We start from the raw sequence: 19,370 nt of genomic DNA on the forward strand, positions 1-19,370 counted from the left end.
AGTACCTACTTCGTGCCAAATCATTTTAAGGACAGCTTGGGAGGTGCACAAAATAAAGAATTAAAATTACTAGGTAGCGAAGGGATAAGGCAGAGCACTGAACTTTTGTCATGTAGCTGTGGCCAAGAACACCACTGCGCTTACAAGCTATGCTTACGAGTGAAAACACTAGTGCCCAGGAAAAACACTTCTCATGTGCTTTCCTTCTGTAGTCTAGGATGCTAACAGCACATTGCTCAAGAAGGGAGCTCTGTTAACATTCGTAGTAGTGAACAGTGTGACACAATGTTTTCATAGGAAAAAGATCTGCTGTGTTGGATGGGAAACAGCCTATTTAATGCAAATAAATTTTACCATTTCAATTTTAGCTCTGCTGTTGTACCAGGAACTCCCTCTGAATTTGTTAATGCTCCAGGGACATCTTGTTTAGCAGTGTTTGAGTCTGATATATATTATAGTCAGATTTTTATCCTTTGTGAAAATAGTGTAAACTCAGAAAAAATCCTGTTGGGATCCTGGCCCGTGGCCCTTCAATGGAGTAATTCCATTGCAGGTAGCAGCAGCATCTGTTTTTTTACGTTTTTAACATGGGCTGTGAGGTCCTCAAAGGATGAGCAATCTGTGTACAGCTCAGGTTTTTCTATTTCATCTGAAGCTTGATAATGACATTCTTACCTACAGTTAAAAAAGAAGTGTAAGATACAGCACTGCTCTGTGTCTGCAGACAGCTGCTCCATCACAAACCCTCAGCAAGTCGGCTAACACCACCAAGCTGTGCGGTGTGATCAACACGCTCGAGGGAAGGGATGGTATCCAGAGGGACCTGGACAGGCTGGAGAGGTGGGACTGTGCAAACCTCATGAAGTTCAACAAGGCCCAGTGCAAAGTCCTGTACATGGGTCGGAGCAATTCCAAGCACAAACACAGGCTGGGCAGACACTGGATGGACAGCAGCTCAGAGGAGAAGAACTTGGTGATAAGAAGCTCACCATGACCTAGCAGTGTGTGCTTGAGCTCAGAAACCACCCGTGTGCTGGGCTGCATCCCCAGAGCGTAAGGATCAGGTCAAGTGAGGGGATTCTCCCACTCTACTGCACTCTAATGATACCCCCCCTGCAGTCCTGTGTCCAGCTCTGGAGCAACAACACAAAAGGGACGTGCAGCTGCTGGAGCGAGTCCAGAGGAGGCCACGGAAGTGCTGTGAGGGCTGAAGCAGCTCTGCTCTGGAGCCAGGCTGAGAGACCTGGGCTGGTTCAGCCTGGAGAAGAGAAGGCTTCTGAAGAGGAGACCTTAGAGCAGCTCCAGTGCCTAAGGGGGCTACAAGAAACCTGGAGAGGGGCTTTGGACAAGGGCCTGTAGGGACAGGACAAGGGGGAAATTACAGCTCAAAGGAAGCACACAAAGCAGCAACAACATAAAAATAATTTTAGACTCTCAGAGAAACAATCACTTTCTTGGGGTCAGCATTAGACACTTACCTTAATGAATTTATAACTCAGAATCTTTCCAAATCTGAAAGGGTCAGCTCCATATATTCCTATTAAATAAAAAAATAATAATAATAAAAAGTGTTTTATAAGCAAGATAAAAAATTACTTAGAAAATATAAATCAAATCAATTCAATAATGCAATACAAGCCCAATAATGTAAAAAAAATATTCCACAAAGCACGCACCCGGAAGCTCATTTTCCATGTAAGTGATTCTGTGAAATACAAAATGAAAGGAAATGCAAGAAATTGAGGGACCTGAACAGGCTGGAAAGGGGGACCCTGCGAACCTCACAGCGTTCAACAAGGCCAAGTACAAGGTCCTGCACATGGGTCAGGACAATCCCAAGCACAAACACAGGCTGGGGGAGACTGGATGGAGCAGTCCTGATAAGAAGGACTTGGGTGTGTTGGGTGACAAAGAAGCTCTCCATGCCCCTGCTTCAGTGTGTGCTTGAGCCCAGAATCCCCCCATGTGCTGTGCTGCATCCCCAGAGTGTGAGCAGCAGGTCAAGGGAGGGGATTCTCCCCCTCTACTGTGCTCTGGTAAGACCCCCCCTGAAGTCCTGATCCAGCTCTGGGGCAACAGCACAAGAGGGACATGGAGCTGTTGGAGCGAGTCCAGAGGAAGCCACAAAGATGCTGTGAGGGCTGGAGCAGCCTGGAGAAGAGAATGCTCCTGAAGGGGAGACCTTCGAGCAGCTCCCAGTGCTTAAAGGGGCAACAGGAAACCTGGAGAGGGGCTTTGGAAAAGGGCCTGTAGGGACAGGACAATGGGAATGGCTTTAACCTGACAGAGGGGAGACTGAGATGAGACATTAGGAAGAAATTGTTCCCTGTGAGGGTGCTGAGGCACTGGCACAGGGTGCCCAGAGAAGCTGTGGCTGCCCTATCGCTGACAGTGTTTAAGATGAGGTTGGACACAGGGGCTTGGAGCAACCTGCTCTAGTGGAAGGTGTCCTTGCCCATGGCAGGGGGCTGGAACTGGATGAGCTTTAAGGTCCCTTCCAACAGAAACCATTCTATATTACTGGAAGTCCATGAGGGTCTGCATTATCTGTAGAGACCTTGGCCCACCCGTGATACTGCCAAACTGAATTTTGTAGTTTAAGGTACCTCTGTGGAACTAACTTTAGTGACCCATAGTGCTTTGATAGTGTATTAATGAGGCCGTAATTCCAGCATCATTAATCAGACCCCAGGATGTCAAAGGGAATGATTCACAGAGAAAGGCTGTGTTCTTTCAGTCTGTCACTGGGGGAAAGCTTTGGTAATGCATGAGTGGGATTTGTGATACTTTTCAGTTCATGTGCTTAGGGATTTCCTTTGCAGCTTCAGGAAGGGGTTTATTTCTCTGCAGGAAGTACTGATAGGGGTCCCTTAAAAGGAAAGGTAAGGTTTCACAGGTTAAAGTGTGGGTATGAAGAATGACTGGCTAAGATTGAGGGACCCTGTTCTTGCTGCAGGGTGAGTTGTCTGTACAAGCTCATGCACTGAGACAGACCAGATCTGTTGTTGGATTTTAAGGGACTTTCGTTTTGCCTTTTGTTTAAGAGCAGGCTGGGGAAAGCCAGTGTTGATGCTTAAGAAAAGGGCTGATGTGGAGTTGATCAGGGCTCTATTCACAGTATTGCTGCAAATATTCATCCAGGGTCCATGGCAGATGCTTGAGCCTGGCCAGCTGCTCTGGTAGGGCATTTTGGTGACCACAGGTGGAGTGGTTAAACATTGGCTGGATGCCTGAGGTGACTACCCCCTGCTGTGTGCAGTTCTCACCCCCACTTCCTTCTCTATTTCTTTCTCCTCTTCTTTTGTTCATCTTCATTTGGTTAGCTTCCAGCCAAACACCAAGGAGCAGGGGAGTGTGTCATTCCACACACTGAGGAGGAAGGCAGGATCACAGCCCTGACCCCTGTAGACCAACAAAAAATACCCAAAAGAGAGCCTGTTTCCTTAGTGGGACATAAGCTCTGCCCTGCTAGTCGGGCCTGTGATCAGTTTGGCCATTGGCCTCATTTAGGGTAGATAACCTGAAATACTTGATGTTCAAAAGGCAGCATGGGAGGGGAAGAGTTTGATGTGGTCCTATCAAAAAATGGTGTGAAAAATAATTGCAGCATGGGAGGGAATGGGACGCTAGGAATAGAAATGTCTCACTAGTGGGCTGTGAGACAATGGAAAACTTTTAAGAGACAGGTGCTTTTGACTTGTTCCAGAAAAGGGATAGTAAACAAGTGAAGATGGTTTCAGTCACTTTTTATGTTCTCTGGTTTTGATCTAGGTCTGCTTCAGCTCCTACCCAAGGTCCCACCAGTGCTGGGGCTGGAGGGCCACCTCCTGCTACCAAACGGCTGCAGCAGACACAAGCCCAGGTGGATGAAGTAAGTGGCTCCGGGTGATTTTTTGCTCACTATAAGGGTGCTGATGTGGGTTTGGTTTGTGTGTCTGTTTTTTTCTGGAAGATATGTTTCTTCCCTAGGGATCCAGTAATTTCTGCTCATTTGAAGGGAGTGAATCTAGGAAATAAGATTGTATGGTATTTATGAGGATGGCATTTATGAGGAGGCAGACTGCACAAGAGATATTCTGCATATGAACATCCTTGTACCGGTAACACTCCTGCAGAATAAACATGGGCATTGTGCCAGTTCAGAAATTCATCCTAGTCAGTCAGAAGGAAAAGTAATAGTGGAACCAGCTCTTTTAACCTGTTTCTGCATTCCTGAAGGTTAGATGCTAATCTCCCAGACTGTTTCACAGGGACAGACCATCAGTTTCTCACAGATTCAAGCCATGAGAATTGTACAGTTGAAGATGCTCTCATGTGTGGGTTTCTTTGGGAATTGTGATAATTAATCAACTGGTTTATGGCGCTTATCTGATCTGTTAAGCTTTGACCTTCCAATTAAATCTTTCCTGTTTTCTTTCATGTCGTGTAGGTAGATAACCTGTAGGTGGCACCACACACCACAACACTACACCCCTCTTGCTACTCTGCTCCAGGCGATGTTGCGCACAGCACTTCAGACCCAAATCAGAAACTCGACATCTCGATGAGGGCATTGATTAGCAGAAAACCTTTGGTCTTCGTAAAATGACTGCATTTTTAATGTTATATCAATGATGATATAGTATTTCAACTATATCCATGTTGGGTTTTCCCCTCTGATTTCTCTAGGCATCCTAAACCTTATTTTCTAAGGCCCAGATCTTGGCTTTAGTCTAGACAAACATTTATTTCTGTAAAATAAATGCAGGCTCATCTGAACAAGTGCTCATTGCAGCCAGGTTAAAATCAATAAATAGTTCTGGGTGTAAAAAAAAAAAAAAAAAAAAAAAGGACAGGATGGGTAGGAAATGTTACAGTGTTTTGTTTCAGCATTTTCAAATAGTTTGAATTTTTCACTATGAAACATAGTACCAAGACAACATTCAGCTCAATACTAGCTAAGAAATGAAAACAAAAGTTTCTTTCATTTGATATGAAATTAAATTCTTGGAAAGTTTTGATTTGGAAAAGTAAGAAAGAAAATTTGTGTTGACCAAAACATTTGATTTTGGTCTAGGTTTGGTAGACAAGTGAAACAGATGTTTTGAGGTTTGGAACAGCATTTAACCCTGTGCCAGTCCTTTCAAAGATTCTTTCACTACCAGCTTCATCTCACCATGTTTAATTCATGTTTTTTGGGTTTTTTTTTAATAACTCTGGGGTTTTGCAGGTAATAGTTAAATTACATTAAATACAAACCACATGGACTTCCTTATTACAGAGTGTGAGAAGTAACAGCCCAGCAATTGTATTCGCTGTTACAATAAGTGGACACTACTAAGTCTGGTATACTGTCTAACATTTACACTGGGGATGAATTTGTAAAGGAATGCTACTTAGAGTTATTGCCTTGCTAGAAAGAGACTTTTTGACCCAACATATAAGATATATGCATGAAAAGGCCTTACCTATTGTGTACTGGCTGTGCATACATTTCTGCTGAGGCTGTGAAATGAGGAGGCATGAGCTCCCTGCTACAATTCAGGCTGAATTTTCGCAGGTAATAGTTTCTCCTCCTGCACTTTGAAGCAGGACTTCAAATTATGGCTGGGAAGTCATCTTGTTTGAGAAAGAACTGCAGAATGAGTAAATTCTTTGGTCAGGAAATGCATACAGTTCCCTGCAGAATGGCCTTTATCTAGCCAATTTCTTTAGTTCAGGTAAGGAAGTTATATTGAAAGTATAGAGAAAATAATGGCTTGGTCTTAGTGATGACAATTTGGATGTCAACCAAATCGTAGTGCAGAGGTCTCCACCAATTTTCTGTATTTATAGTGAAGTGGCTGGTTGTAGGCTAAAAGAAATCTAAAGCTCTAATGAAACTAATTACAGTATTTCATAATGTCCCTTTATTTTTTTACCTTTAAAAGCATCTGAGCACATTCTAGCTGTGCTTATTTTGTTCTCACTGTGTCTGTTTCCATAGGTATGGTTTTTGAAGCACTGTCCAGGTAACTGCCATCACATGCCATAATAACAAATGGCTGGTTTCAGTCCGTTATGTGACATTACAGAGTGTGAACATATGGGTGACCTTCAGCTTTACTGTGTGTAATGTAACATGAGGCTGTGTCTTTGCAGGTGGTAGACATCATGAGAATGAACGTGGACAAGGTGCTAGAAAGAGACCAGATGCTGTCAGAGCTTGACAACCGAGCAGATGCATTGCAAGCAGGTGCCTCACAGTTTGAAACCAGTGCAGCCAAACTGAAGAGAAAATATTGGTGGAAAAATTGCAAGGTAAGGAATAGAAAATCTTGTTAAAAATCACTTAATGGCATACATTTCTTCCACTTGCATTTAATGGGACTCTGCTTGCAGGATGGCATCTCTAAGTGGTCTCTTCCTGTACATGGCAGAAAGAGATGCCTTGCCCTTTAGGCTCTAGGATAATAAGTCAAGGAATTTTGATCTTTACCAGAACATATTATTTCAATAATTCTGTAGTATATAAAATGTAGATACAAATTCTGATGTTTCAGTCAGTGCCTGCAGATAGGGATGGGAAAACAGTCTATGTTAATTCATGTCAGCTTTCTGTGTGAACTGCAAAACCTGAATAGATACAGTGAATTCTGGTAGTGGGAGAAAAGAAGCCTTTTTCCTTCTGGGAGGATCATCAGCCTCTTGATCTTTCTTTAAGATGGTAAACTACAAAAAAATTAGTTATTTTCACAGAGTGCTGTGAGAATTGAGGAAATTACAGCCCCTTTTGAAAAGTGGCAGATTAGAATAGAGGACTTTAATCAACCAGCTGTCTCCTCTGCAAAGTCTCATCTTTCCCACTAGCAGAGGGAACTTCACTCTCCTTTGCTTTTTCAGACCTCAGGATTTGTGTTTTCTAGACCTGGAAACTTCAGCTCTTTTTACTTATATAAGACCCCATATTCTTGCTTCTTTCTACTTGTGCACCACCAACATGAATGCTAGGCCAAAAATTCACCTTCATTTCCATTTCTCTTCAATACTAACTTTGCTGCTGACCATTCATGTCCACCCGAATAAAACCCCCTGTTCCCAAAGGAGAATCCCACAGGTATCCCTCACCAGCCTGTCGCCTGCTTCATCTCTTCAACCCACAGTGCTATGAAATGTAAAGCAAAACAAAGTATTCTGGGTTAACTACATGCACGACATGCCAGAAATAAGTGGCTGTAGGTTAGAAATTCAACTGATCAGTTCCTCTGGGCCATTTCTAGCTGTTGCCCAGGTTCTCTGTCTCACAGTGCAGGAAGCAGGGCTTTTGGGAGCTACAAACAGATTTTGAGGTAGGTTCACCCATGCTGACTGCAGTCACCACAATGATCTACACTACACTAGACTTTCAAAGGTAGCCTCATTTTCCCTTTGTCATTGTCCCTTCCTGCTTTACCTTGACAAACAGACTCCCCTTGTCCTTCTCCTGGCTCTGAAATCACCTCTGGAGTTCTTTGGCTTCAGAGGTTTACTTTTGAAATGGACAAGGTTGGTCACTGCATCTTAGCTGATGGACAAGCTTGGACAAGAGGTTATGTCCATTGATGGTGGTCAGCTGTTCCTGAAATATACCCTAAATTTGGGCCCTGAACAATTCTGTTCCAGCAAGTCTTTGGAAGAATTAAAAGTGCAAGGAATGACCCACTAAGTAAAAGCAAAAAACCTGAGGGGTTAATGTCTTTCATTTGAAAACCTGACTTTCTCTTTCTTTTTTCTTGCAACTTTCTTTTTATAGATGATGATCATCCTTGGTGTAGTATGCGCAGTCATTCTCATTATAATTATAAGTGAGTAGTTCATTTCTCTTTTGTTTATGATCTCAATAGCTCTGTGACATGTGAAGTACTGATTTATTTTAAAAAGACAGAAAAAATTGATATAAAATATTTAAAGTGATTGATTTGTCAAATTCCCCTGTAGTGTCATGTTGTTATAGTGAGAATTACTGCAAACTCTCTAGGCAATATATGGGTGGAATTTATTGACAATTAATTTATTTTACATTAGCATGTTACATAACTTTCCCTTGGATTAAAGACTGTCCCTTTTAAAATGATAATACAACTTTTTATGCAGTTTCAGATATCTTCCTTTCATTACAATCAGTGCTACAGTCCTGATGCTTTTTAGTGAGAACAGTAATGCTTGAGTTACTTCATGCCTATAAAAAGAGGGTGAAGGCCCAAGGGCAAATGGGCATCTGATGAATTCTTTTTGAAGTATGCAGGTGGAATTTGAGATGTTGGTGCCTCTGAAAATCCCTTTGCACCTTGAATACTTAAATATTGCTAAAAGATGGTGCAAAGTCTTACTGATTTCTTGTCTTGAAGGACCATCTCATTCCACGTGTTGGTTATAGGAAAGATAACATATGAATGAATAATAGCAGTCGTGCTGGTTGGGACCCAGGGATCTTGTAATGACAGGAACTGAACAATTTCTTTACGTAACCGCTGTGTTAGCAACAGCTGTTATGTGACATAACTGTAATATGGCATTAACTCCTAAATGGAGATTTCTTGAGTTAGACAATCCAGCTAGTAGTAACCCAGAAGAGATTCTCCAGGAGGCTAAACTGTGGATGTGAATTAATTCCCAGCTCTCAAATTACATGCCTTATAGTCAGCATGTTTCCATTTTCCTCTTTAGCTTCTATAAAGAAGGCTTATAGAATCACCTGTAAACATGACTAAAAGGATCGAGGTACATGTGGCAGTTTATTAGTCTTATGAATGCTGGCACCAGAGTGACCCAGAATAATTCTAGGGTTTCGTAACACTGATACAGCAAGAATGGGAAATGGCTGGTTATTAATTAACTATATTAACTGGATACTCAAGGCAGCTGGCTTCAAGGGAAAGATGGGCCTTTGTTCTGCAGTCTAGTGCAGCAGCCTGGGAAGACAGATGTGCAGCTATTGAACTGACTGCTGTGTACATATGCATCATTGAGCATTATGTGTGTTTTAACAAGAAAGTAAAAAGCAAACAAGATAGCTCAGAATTTCTCTTTAGAAGTTAAGACTGAAATGATATATCAATAATAACATTGTCTCCTTCTTAGTTTTAAAAGTTGGATGCCTGTCCTGGGAAGCTTAGAAACAGAGCAGGATTGACATGGGTTAGGTTGGGTTCAGATTATTTAACTTGAGTGTCATCAGGGTATCAAACTTGAGTGTCACTTCATCAAACCCAGGTCATGGCTCACCATAGTGACATCTAGTGCAAGTTTAGTGAGATTTAAATGCATTTGGATCTTAAATTATTTTTTCAGTCTATTCTATTTTTTTCAGCTCCTTCTGTAGTGGTGCCTAAAGGTTGCAGCTTCAGGAAGGACCCTGTGTATTGAACTCAATGATGTATTTATTTACAATAGCTCTCGAGCATATGTTTAAATCCTGTTGACATCAAGCATCCAAGTGCTGTCCCAGACAAGGCTTGCATGGCTTCTCCAGTCACTGATTGGAATGGGAACAAGACTATACCTTGTAGGGGTGGCTAGAATAATAAATTGGGTAGTTCCTCACAGCAACAAGCTACCATGGGTGGTGAAATGGCCCAAGCCAGGCTTCCTACCATCCTGGTAGTGGGGCCCTTAAAAGCAAGGCTAGCTCCCTGGTGAAGGAAGAGTTACAACATGTTGGACTGCAGGTATTGCTGGAGCTGTCATCACCCTCAGTCCTTGTTTGAGCTGCAATCTCTCCTGCTTTCTACTCCAGTTTGCCCTCTGAATTCCTTTTGTCACAGGAGTATCCCCATTCCAGCTAGGAAGGCATGCTATGTGCTCATGGCAAAGACGTGCTAAAAGTGTTTGCCATTCTGTGACAGCACACTCTTCTGTGAGATAAAGCACAACAGTAACTCTGTAATAACTATTGGTTTATGTCTTTTTTTTCCCTTCTGCTTCCTTTCCCAGTTTATTTCTCCACTTGAAAAAGCAGAGAAGGAAGACTTGGCACAACTCTGTTCATATCAACCAACGATATCAGTATTCCTTTGTTGAAATCCGCTTTTTAATTCCCGGTGTCTTGGGATTTTTGCTTGTAATAACCCATAAGCATTCAGTGTGGTGTGTTTTGGAATTCTGTTGTTTCCACAAGAAACTGTACCAGCTAAATACTGCCAAGTAGTTCCATACACTGTCTTATCACTGTGTCTTAAAATGTGTAAGCACTGACCTTCAGAAACTGTAGTATATGAAAAAGCATCCTAAACATCTCAGAATCAGGGAATGCAGCTATGGGGTAGCTCCTGCTTAAAGGGACACTGTCAGGTGAATTGGACCCAAACCTGAGGTTACAGCAAATGTTAGGGACAAAATTCTCAGTCTGAGCACCTAAAGTTGGATGGCAAAGCCCCCAGTCAGATGTAACTTTTTGAGATAGTATCTGCTACTCCCATTGAAGGGAGTGGTACTTACAAGTTTTCATGTAAGACATCTTATTTCAACTTAGCCAACCAAACCACAGGTTTTTGAGATTAATTTTATGATCCAAGTCTAAAAACGTTGCCTGCAGAAAATAAATAGGACTGGATGATCATCTTTTATGGATTTCACTATTTTCCTAATGGCGTGTTCTGTGCAGCCAGGTTGGCCTCAATATGAAAGCCAGAAGGAAAATTGCATGACACCCGAGAAAGCATTAGCTAGCACAACCTTGAAAAAGCCAAATGAAATGCAAAAATGGAGGTAGAGGCATCATAAATAATCAAGATAAAGACTCCTCTAAAAACTGAAGGTGCTGTTTGTCAGACTTCATGGGACTCTTGAATGCAAATTCCCAACAATTACAGCCCTAACTTTAAAGCACACGAGCAACTTTTGGTGATGTCTGTGGCTTCCCAGCACAATGGGAGGAAGCCGCCTCTGGACCATTTTGCAGTAATGGTCCCCACTGTGAGGACCATGCAAAAATTAGGAAGGAGAAGTATTGATTAAATAGAGAGAACAGTAGAGAGAGGCCAAGAAAGGGAAGGGTGCCTAGCAAAGCTTTCCTGGTGAAGAGGAAGGCAGAGAAACACTGTTCAAAAATGGTGTTCACAGGCTTTTAAAAAAAATAATTTAATTTGTATGTGTGTGTGTATAGTTCGTAAACTGTAGTGTTGTGTTTGTAAAGTGCTCAGCCAAGCTATTTTTCATACTCAGTTTAAACTAACATTTGATGTAATTATGAGAAATGACCTATTGAGAGAAGGTTCTTGTATGCTATTGTAGGGTTTCTCTGAAATGTTCAATTCCTTGTTTTTTTCTTTTTTAAATACTGAATAGTTTAATCATAATTAACCAAACTAAAAATGAATTATGAAATTTTAAGCCAGGAAACTCTGAGTCTATTTAGTATAAATGGTGATAATAGTAGTGAAAATATTCCCACTGTGGAGCACCTCTCTTGACATAGTCTTAGATTGAGAAGTCAGAGACCCAGACCGGTTCTTTGCTTACAAATTGTGCTGAAGTAGAATTTTGCTGAGAGAAGAAGCAAGGATTAGTTGAAAGGTTCCAGTAGCACTTTTCCCCCTATATATTTATTGCTTCATATTCACATGTGCAATTCATAACATTAAGTAGTAAGTGGCCAGAGGCTTAGTGAATCTTAACTTTCAAAGTTACTAATGTGCTACTGGACTCTGTTCACTTCAGTCCTTCAGCTGAGTACATACACAATTCTAAAATCTTGTATTTCACACAGAAAACTCTGCTCTCACGAAAGGCTTGGCTCCGTGAGGTGCCACAGATGAATGCTATCTCTAATTGCATCTTTGCTGGCAAAGGAATTAGCCGTCCAACTTCAGGCCCCTTTTGGCTAGCTGACAGGGAAGAATTATCTCCTAAGAGTGAGACCCTGCCACTGATACCCGTGTTGAGCATGGCTTGATTCTCACAGGGGTTTTCTATGGAACTGCTGAAAGGACTCATGAGATGAAGATAGCTTTCACTGGAGGTGGTACAATCGGTAAGGTTATATGCTGATACAGATCCTTAACACAGTGCCTTCTCCTATGAGTCTGAACTGACTACTTAACTGCTACAGCTGCAGATACACATCAAAAAGTTTGAATCCTCTAGCTACAAAGATGTAAAGTTTCCAAATGAAACAGCTATAAGGATGCAAAGCTTACATCCTGATAACCTATCTCAAGTAAGTTAATAATCTAAGTGGAAGCTGTAGGGAAGAGTGGAGAAAAAAACCTGCTGGTTGTGGAATGTGTAATTATTCTCCCTCAAAACAGTAACTAATGGCGATGACTGCTAAATGTTGGTGAGAATTTGCAAGGAAGAGTTTAGTCAAGAAACCTAGCTTTCAGTGAGTTGTAAAATGTTCCTCTGTGTGCTAATGAAGTACGCTAAATTAATGTGTTTAACTCTTCAGTTGTTTGTATATTGTGTACTCGTGAATGCTCAGTGTTTGCTAGTTGTGCTGTGCTGGTTGGCTGCAATCAGGTAAGATGAGCCACATACCATTTCCAATTCAGCCCAGGAAGCATGAACAAGTATGTCCTTCCCTGATGCACAGACTCAAAATCGAACTGCTACTGCAGAAGATTAGCTCTTCTGTAAGGATAACATGGTAATATAGGACTGTTCAGGGTCATAGATTGTGCAACACCATCACATATAGGTAGACTTGAACAGAGCACAATCTATTTAAGCACAGTTGGAGATCTTATTTGTGTTGAAGCCAGGATTGATTGCTTTCCTCTCACTGCCTCTACATTTAAAATGTCCATGCAGTTACTACTGCCTACTTGTAATAGTAAATTTCCCATGAAAATATGAACTTGTTCTTTTTTTCATGAGCATTAACTAGAATTTAAATCACTGGGTAGAATTTCAACTACTACTCCTCAGCACTATCTCCTGCAGAGGCTTTTACCTTGGACTGATAAAAAGGCACCTAAGGACTTCCTTTTACCCACTCCTCAGCAAACCCTCAGGGGACTGCGAGGTTGACTGCTTTCTGACTGCCATCATGGGTACTGAACTGAAGACTTCTCTGACTCGAAATAGGGACTTGCTAGCTTTTGCCAGCGTTAGACATTGTTTGTGGCTTGTATATTCTATCCTTATAAGTGCTTCCTCTTCCTGGGATTTCTAGGCTACAGCTGTACAGCTAGGATGCCACTGAGAAACAGCATAGCTGAAATGGAATGGTTAGGAGCTGGTCTGTGCTTGTACCACAGCTGTTTGGCTTGCCAGTGAGTGCTTCTGAGGTTGAAGAAGTGTTATTTGCATCCACTATTCACTGACTAGTAAGGTCCTGCTCTGGCATTACACCTGCTTCTTTCTAATTTAGATCACCTTGCAATATCCTAAATGTGGCTTCAAGCCTAAAAACACTGGTACACAGAACTTGGCAGGAGGAGTAAGTGTGGAAGCCCGAACAGGGCACTTGACCTGATTTTCTCTTGACAACATTACGTAATAGCACAGTCAATCCAACATAGTCCAACATAATCCAATATTATTAGAAGGAGGAGGGGAGAATCTGATAAAGATTATGAATGTAACCTAGGATCTGTAAGACAAGAAGTGGTTTAGAAATGTAGTCAGATTGATTATTTAAAGCTGGCACTTGAATTCTTTTGGAACCTGCATGAGATTAGTTGGAACAGATTCAGGCAAATAAAATACTTGGCTTTTTTATTTTAAAACGGTGATCTGCAATAAGTGATTTAAATACTTAAAATGATAGAAGAACAGGACAACATTAACTGTGCAAGGAATTAACTAGAACAGCCACAATCTACTATGTTTTGTCCGGGTAGCAAGACCTTTTGAAATTCTGTTTCTATGTCTTATTTCTGTCAGTGCTCTCCATAGGGCTTCACAAAACTTTAAGAACAGCTGAGCCATTCTTGTCTGGATACAGTGGATGTTATTTCTTAAGGAAAGATTTATAAGTTGACATTTGTGTTAGAGCATACCTGTTAAGTGGTGGTATCTGCTTCTCAGAAGTGCATCTACCATGGGAGACTCAAATTTCAGGAACTTCCAGAAGCTCAGATGTTACTCAGCTCTTTTTCATGCTTTTACAGAGTGAGGTTTTTCTGTTTACTATGGAAGGTTATCCACCCAGAGAGAAGTATCTATAATCTGTTACTTTTTTTATGACAGTGCCTTGATCACACATGTTGGTGCTAGACCTTTGCAAAGAAACTAGAGAGTGTGATCCAGAATTTAGGTATCAACCCTGCTCCTCCTGCCCTTTAAACATGGAAGAGGGCTAAACCAGTAGCCATATAAGGCACTGGGCTTACACCCAATGTGCACACTGAGTGTTGGAGAAAGGCCTCGAAGAGACCAAAGTCTCTTTGTGTCCTGACCTGAACTTTCAACCCACAACAGATCATAACCTTTGGGCCTGATGTGTAGTCAGAAGAGTGAGATATTCTTCCAGGTAGTTCTTCCTCTCACCTGATTTAGGTCCCTTTTGCTAGATGAGATGCATTTGAGCATGTGTTTCTTCATGCAAGAGAAGGTGCAAGCACCTTTAAATTACCTTTAAAGGCAAAACCAAAAAGGCTGAATAATGTAGCTTGGAAACACATGAATTGTATCTGGGGAAATGATTGGCTGTAGATTTCTCAGATGGTGGTATTATTTTCAGGCGGGATACTAAATTTGGATGTTTGAAACAATAAAATCAGAACCTCACATCAATTGTTCTTTCTTCATCTGTTCTCCTTCAGAAATACTTCTATATTCTACTTCAAGAAAGGATTTTGTGTTGCTCTTCAGCAAATTTTCCTTCCCTATTTCATTAATTTATGTCTCCATTGATGTGTTCAGAAGCTCTTTTTCTCCATTGAGAACCAGAACACTGTCTGTTTTTTAACACATGCATAGAGATCTGAGCCACCCAAGGAGTTTACCTTTCTTCCTGATGCACTGACATTTAAAAGCTACATCTTACAATAAAGCAGAAAAACTGTGGCAGTCCAGTTACGTGCAGTTTTGGTGGAGTAAACACTTGATTATTCAACAATGAGTCATTTCTGCAGTAACCTCATTCTGTCATGACTGTATCACATCTACTAACTCTCCAAAGCAAAAAATCATAACCTGCACTGGTTGAAAACAGCATGGTTTAAAACAGCCTCGTGGTTCATATGTAACACTCTATTCAGCCAAAGAAGCCATGTGCTTTAAGTTTAAAAGGGCAAAGTATTTGTTTTCAAAGAGAAAATGTTATGGAGAACAACCAAGATAATTATGGAAAAAGCTTCTCCGTTCTTTAGCTCTTCTCACAGTGTCCAGCTTCTCCATTATTCTTCCAGACTCTTCATCCTGTTAAGAAAGCCTTTGTGGTTTTGGGATGTAGAGCACTTGGAACATAGCATATTGGGGCTAGGGCTGTCCTGCTGCCCCCTGAATTGACTCCCTGCCTTCTGCCATATTGTTATTGTTGACCTCAATCAGAGCTCAGGCACACCTTAGTGGAGCAGAACCTCCTCCCCATAATGCCCTGCTGTCCTTAAACCAGCCTCCACTGATGGGATGAGAACACTGGAGGCAGAATATGGCTCCTGGATCCTAATCTGTTTCAAAATGATATGATATAAAAGAAGGGTCCTGACTGCTACACAACAGCATTTTCGCTGTTACATTTCTTGTAACAGTAATTCCATAAAATTCACAGAAAAAAGAGAGGAAATAGCAAATAAGGATTGTGTGATAATGACAAGATAGTAAATTGGGAAATGGTTTAGATGAAATGTAGCCAGTGTTCAGTAAACTTCTCTTCATAAGTGGCTACCCCTAAGAGCACCTTTTGTATGTTAAAACTAAGCAGTACTAGCCTATTGAAGCGCATATAGACTACCACTTAAAATGAACTATGACAAACAGTAGTTGAATTTACTGCCTTCGCTTTTTTTTTTCTTGAAAATGCAGAAGAAATATGCAAGAAGAATGATCTAGTGTGTTTTGCAGAGAGTACCAGTTGGGGTGTAGCCTCCAAAGACATGCTGCTGTTGTCACCTGCAGATCAAGGACTTAACTTAAATGAGGGTTCCAGGGTGCCTGGTGCAGTAAAGATACACACTGAATACCTACTTTGTTGTATAGCATTTTGGTCTCAGTAATGAAATCTTTTTGACACAGCATAAGTATTTGCTTACCCTTGTTCCACTCTAATATCTATGCTTGTCCACTAATGAATGGTCCAAGGAGAGGATAGAAAATCACTTTGCTGAATCTGAATTATATTTCTGTCATGTATATATGAACATGTGGTGGTGGTCTGAGTTTTTGTAAGGAAAAGAGTTTAGAGGAATTAAGAAAAGAGTTTAAAGGAATTACAATCAATATTGTCAATCATCCTTTGAAATTACTTTCTCCCCCTTATAAGCTGCAGGTTTGTTTATAGTAAAGGTAAATAATGGCAGCTGATGTTGTTTTCTTTGTAAGATCAACGTGTGAGATACTGCATATAATGGAGCTACAAATTCATGATGTACGATGCATAATTGATTTCAGAAGTTCAGCTACTAATATTTATAGTATTGACCTGAAAAGTTGCAACAATTTCTCCATTAGTCACGAAAGTGTAGGCTAGACCTGAAAATTCAGTGGTCATTGTGATTACTGTGCTGCTAGCAAGCTACAGTATACTAAATAATGCAAGTTTAGCATTTCCTGAAACTTAAAGGGAAAAGAAATTCTGAATAAAATAGGAATGTATAGTAAAGGCCATGGGTATACAGTTTAACCATTATTTATTTAAATGTTATTTATTTGTTAAACAATTAGTGGCTCTACAAATAGTCAAATAATTAGCTTCCAAAACCTATTTATTGGTGAAAGAATATTTTGTCCTTATTAGAAATGCTGATTTAAATCTATATCCCATTTGTTTTTTTCCTCAGATTAGAAATAAAATTCTAATGTAGCTAAGACACAGTCACACGTTTGCACAATAAAATGTTACTGAAAGCCCACTACTCGTCATGAAAAACATCACTACTTTGTCTTGCCAGTAAGAAGTCCTCCCTCCCCCGACCACATACATGGTAAAATATTAGTCACATTATGTATATCAGCACCACTGAAAGATTTTAAATTGGTACCTCCTACTCAAGAGTGGGGTTTAAAAACATCCTTTGTCTATTGCAAAAATACATTTTGAGGGGGAAACACCAACTGTTGTAGAGGTTAAATTTTTATTTGACAACTCCTATTCTTTTTTTCTCCCCCTTCCTGAAAAAAGTGTTTATCTGCGTAGACAAGCATTTGCCATTTGGGTGGTATATTCTTTTTCCAAGTATGAGAAAGATAAAACACAGCCAGTATGTACTGTGAGCAACCTTCAGTTTGTTTTGCAGCATAAAAAGTTCTCTTAGTGGCAACATATGAACTCTTACTATAAACTTGTTTTAGTCATGGCAGGAAATGAGTTTGTAGTCAGCTAATTAGTATTTTCCTTAACAACTGATGCTTGAGCCTTAACACAGGAAAGCAGCCTCTGGAGGTACTGGCTAATCAACTCAGCACTGTAGAGTTAAAACGGATAGATGGTTGCGAATTTCACACTCTCCAGCCCAGAGTAAAGAGCAAAGCATGCCCTGTTCTGCAGTTCTGTATGTGTTTAAGCATATAGAGATTTTCCAGTCTCTGTTTAAAAAGAACCACCCTCGTTTATCCTTACTAAATCCAGGCCTGATATGGAATCTGTGCCATGTTCTAATTCAGGAGAGGAAAAGCCTTTCCTTTGAATGACAGAAAAATTAGGTTGGAAAGGACCCCTGGGGCTTATCTAGTCCAATTTTCTGCCCAAAGCAGGACCCCCTTTGAGGTTGGATCAGGTTGCACAGGGTTTGTCTTGATGAGTTTTGTGGTGATTCTACAGTGAATTCTGCCATTGGATACATTCTCTGCCCTACTAAGACTGATAAAAGAAAGTGCAGTATGCACCTGCATAAGCGTGTGTGGTTTGTTTTGCCCACCCCCCCACCCCCACCCCCCCTTTTTTTTTTTGGTGCACTGATCTGATTAGAATCAAATTCAGATCCAGTGGGAGTACATAGAACCCTTATTTTTCAAAGAGCTTCTAGTGACAAAGAAATTACTTTCTTCCCTGTCTACACTGGACTAAACCACATCTGATCACATTGAGGATATCAGTGCATTGCCACCCCTGTATGTGAAGCCTGCTCCTCAGTCACTGAAGCTGAGGATAGGCATGGGATCAGATTCAGGACATCTGGTAAAGTTTAGTTCTGTACTGTCTGAGGTTAGTGACAAAATCTGTATTGGCTACTGAGTTAATAGATGGGCACCAAAGAAAGAAGAGGACTTACTGAGATTACTATTTTTCCTCCAAGTCACCTTAGCAATGCCACCCCTATTTCAAATGCTGCTGCAATGGTGATGCAAAACAAAATCCTTTCTTCTACCTCTTTCCCTTTAATTCTGCAAGCTGAACTTCTACTAGGAATAACCAGAAATAAGTTTTCAGTTGCCTTTTTAAAAACTAAACTCCAAACCAAATCTTTAACTGCATCCCTTTAAAGGCCAAACAGTAGTGTTATGCTGTGTAGTAATTCACTCAGAAAGGATCTGAAAAATCTGTGTTGAGAACAGCATCTCTCACCTCATAGACTCAACTGTACTGAGCAAGAAATTGGGATCTGTGCCTCTACAGAAAACATTCCATTTGTGTCTTATTAGAGCCTACCTGTGGAGGAAAAATTGTGTTGTGCAGGAAAAATCATGTTGTGGAGGCCAGGAAATTTCTTGAAGTGCTTTACCTGGAGGTCAGTGGAATTCCATTCATAAATGATGAGTGCATGCTTTTCGATGCTGAAATTGTGATGACTTACAAAGTTTGATATTGCTGTACTTTTCTGTGGACAGTGATTTTTTTTTTTTTTGAAGTGGTGAACATATTTTCCAAGAATATTGTACACATTTGTAATATGTATGTTTGTGCCAATAAATCTTGTTTTAAGAAGTTGCTTTTTGTATCATTTCTTTTCCCAATACACACAGTTAAGGACAATTAAGCAGCTTCAGCTTTCATTCCTTTCTGTGTTGTGCTAAAGACTTCTGGAAATTAAGATTTTTCTAATTCACAATGAGTTTTTATATATTCAGTCTAATAGAAAAGAAAAAAAAACACATTTCTGTTGTATAAACAACAATTAACTCTGTACAAAAAGGGGGAGACAGTCATTAAAGAAATGTGAAGAGAAGCAGATGGGAGAATGCCTTCAGTGAATTTGACCTTAACTTTCTTAATGGTAGTATATGTATTTTCCTATTAATAGGGCACAGTTAACTCAGGGAACTCATTGCCACTAGATAGTTTATAAATCTCATGTACTTTGGACACATTTTTTAAGTGAGGAAAGAAG

At 40.6% G+C, this 19,370-nt stretch overlaps 1 protein-coding gene across 2 annotated transcripts in view; it reads left to right on the forward strand.

Moving 5' to 3' along the window:
• The window catches only part of VAMP2 (vesicle associated membrane protein 2), a 51,752-nt gene extending 32,785 nt beyond the window's left edge, over window positions 1–18,967 (forward strand). Inside the window, exons 2-5 of one of the 2 annotated variants that reach the window (XM_065675449.1) lie at window positions 3,772–3,871; window positions 6,121–6,279; window positions 7,751–7,802; window positions 18,685–18,967. In XM_065675449.1, the coding sequence (XP_065531521.1) occupies window positions 3,772–3,871; window positions 6,121–6,279; window positions 7,751–7,802; window positions 18,685–18,845 (472 nt within the window). In that variant the 3' untranslated portion in view covers window positions 18,846–18,967. Of the gene's footprint in view, window positions 1–3,771; window positions 3,872–6,120; window positions 6,280–7,750; window positions 7,803–9,930; window positions 10,032–18,684 lie in introns of those variants that run through there. The other variant, XM_065675450.1, reaches the window with a different exon arrangement.
• The last annotated feature ends 403 nt before the right edge of the window (window positions 18,968–19,370 follow it).

Source organism: Lathamus discolor, chromosome 3 (genome assembly GCF_037157495.1).
Source record: "Lathamus discolor isolate bLatDis1 chromosome 3, bLatDis1.hap1, whole genome shotgun sequence".
Lineage (NCBI taxonomy): Eukaryota > Metazoa > Chordata > Aves > Psittaciformes > Psittacidae > Lathamus > Lathamus discolor.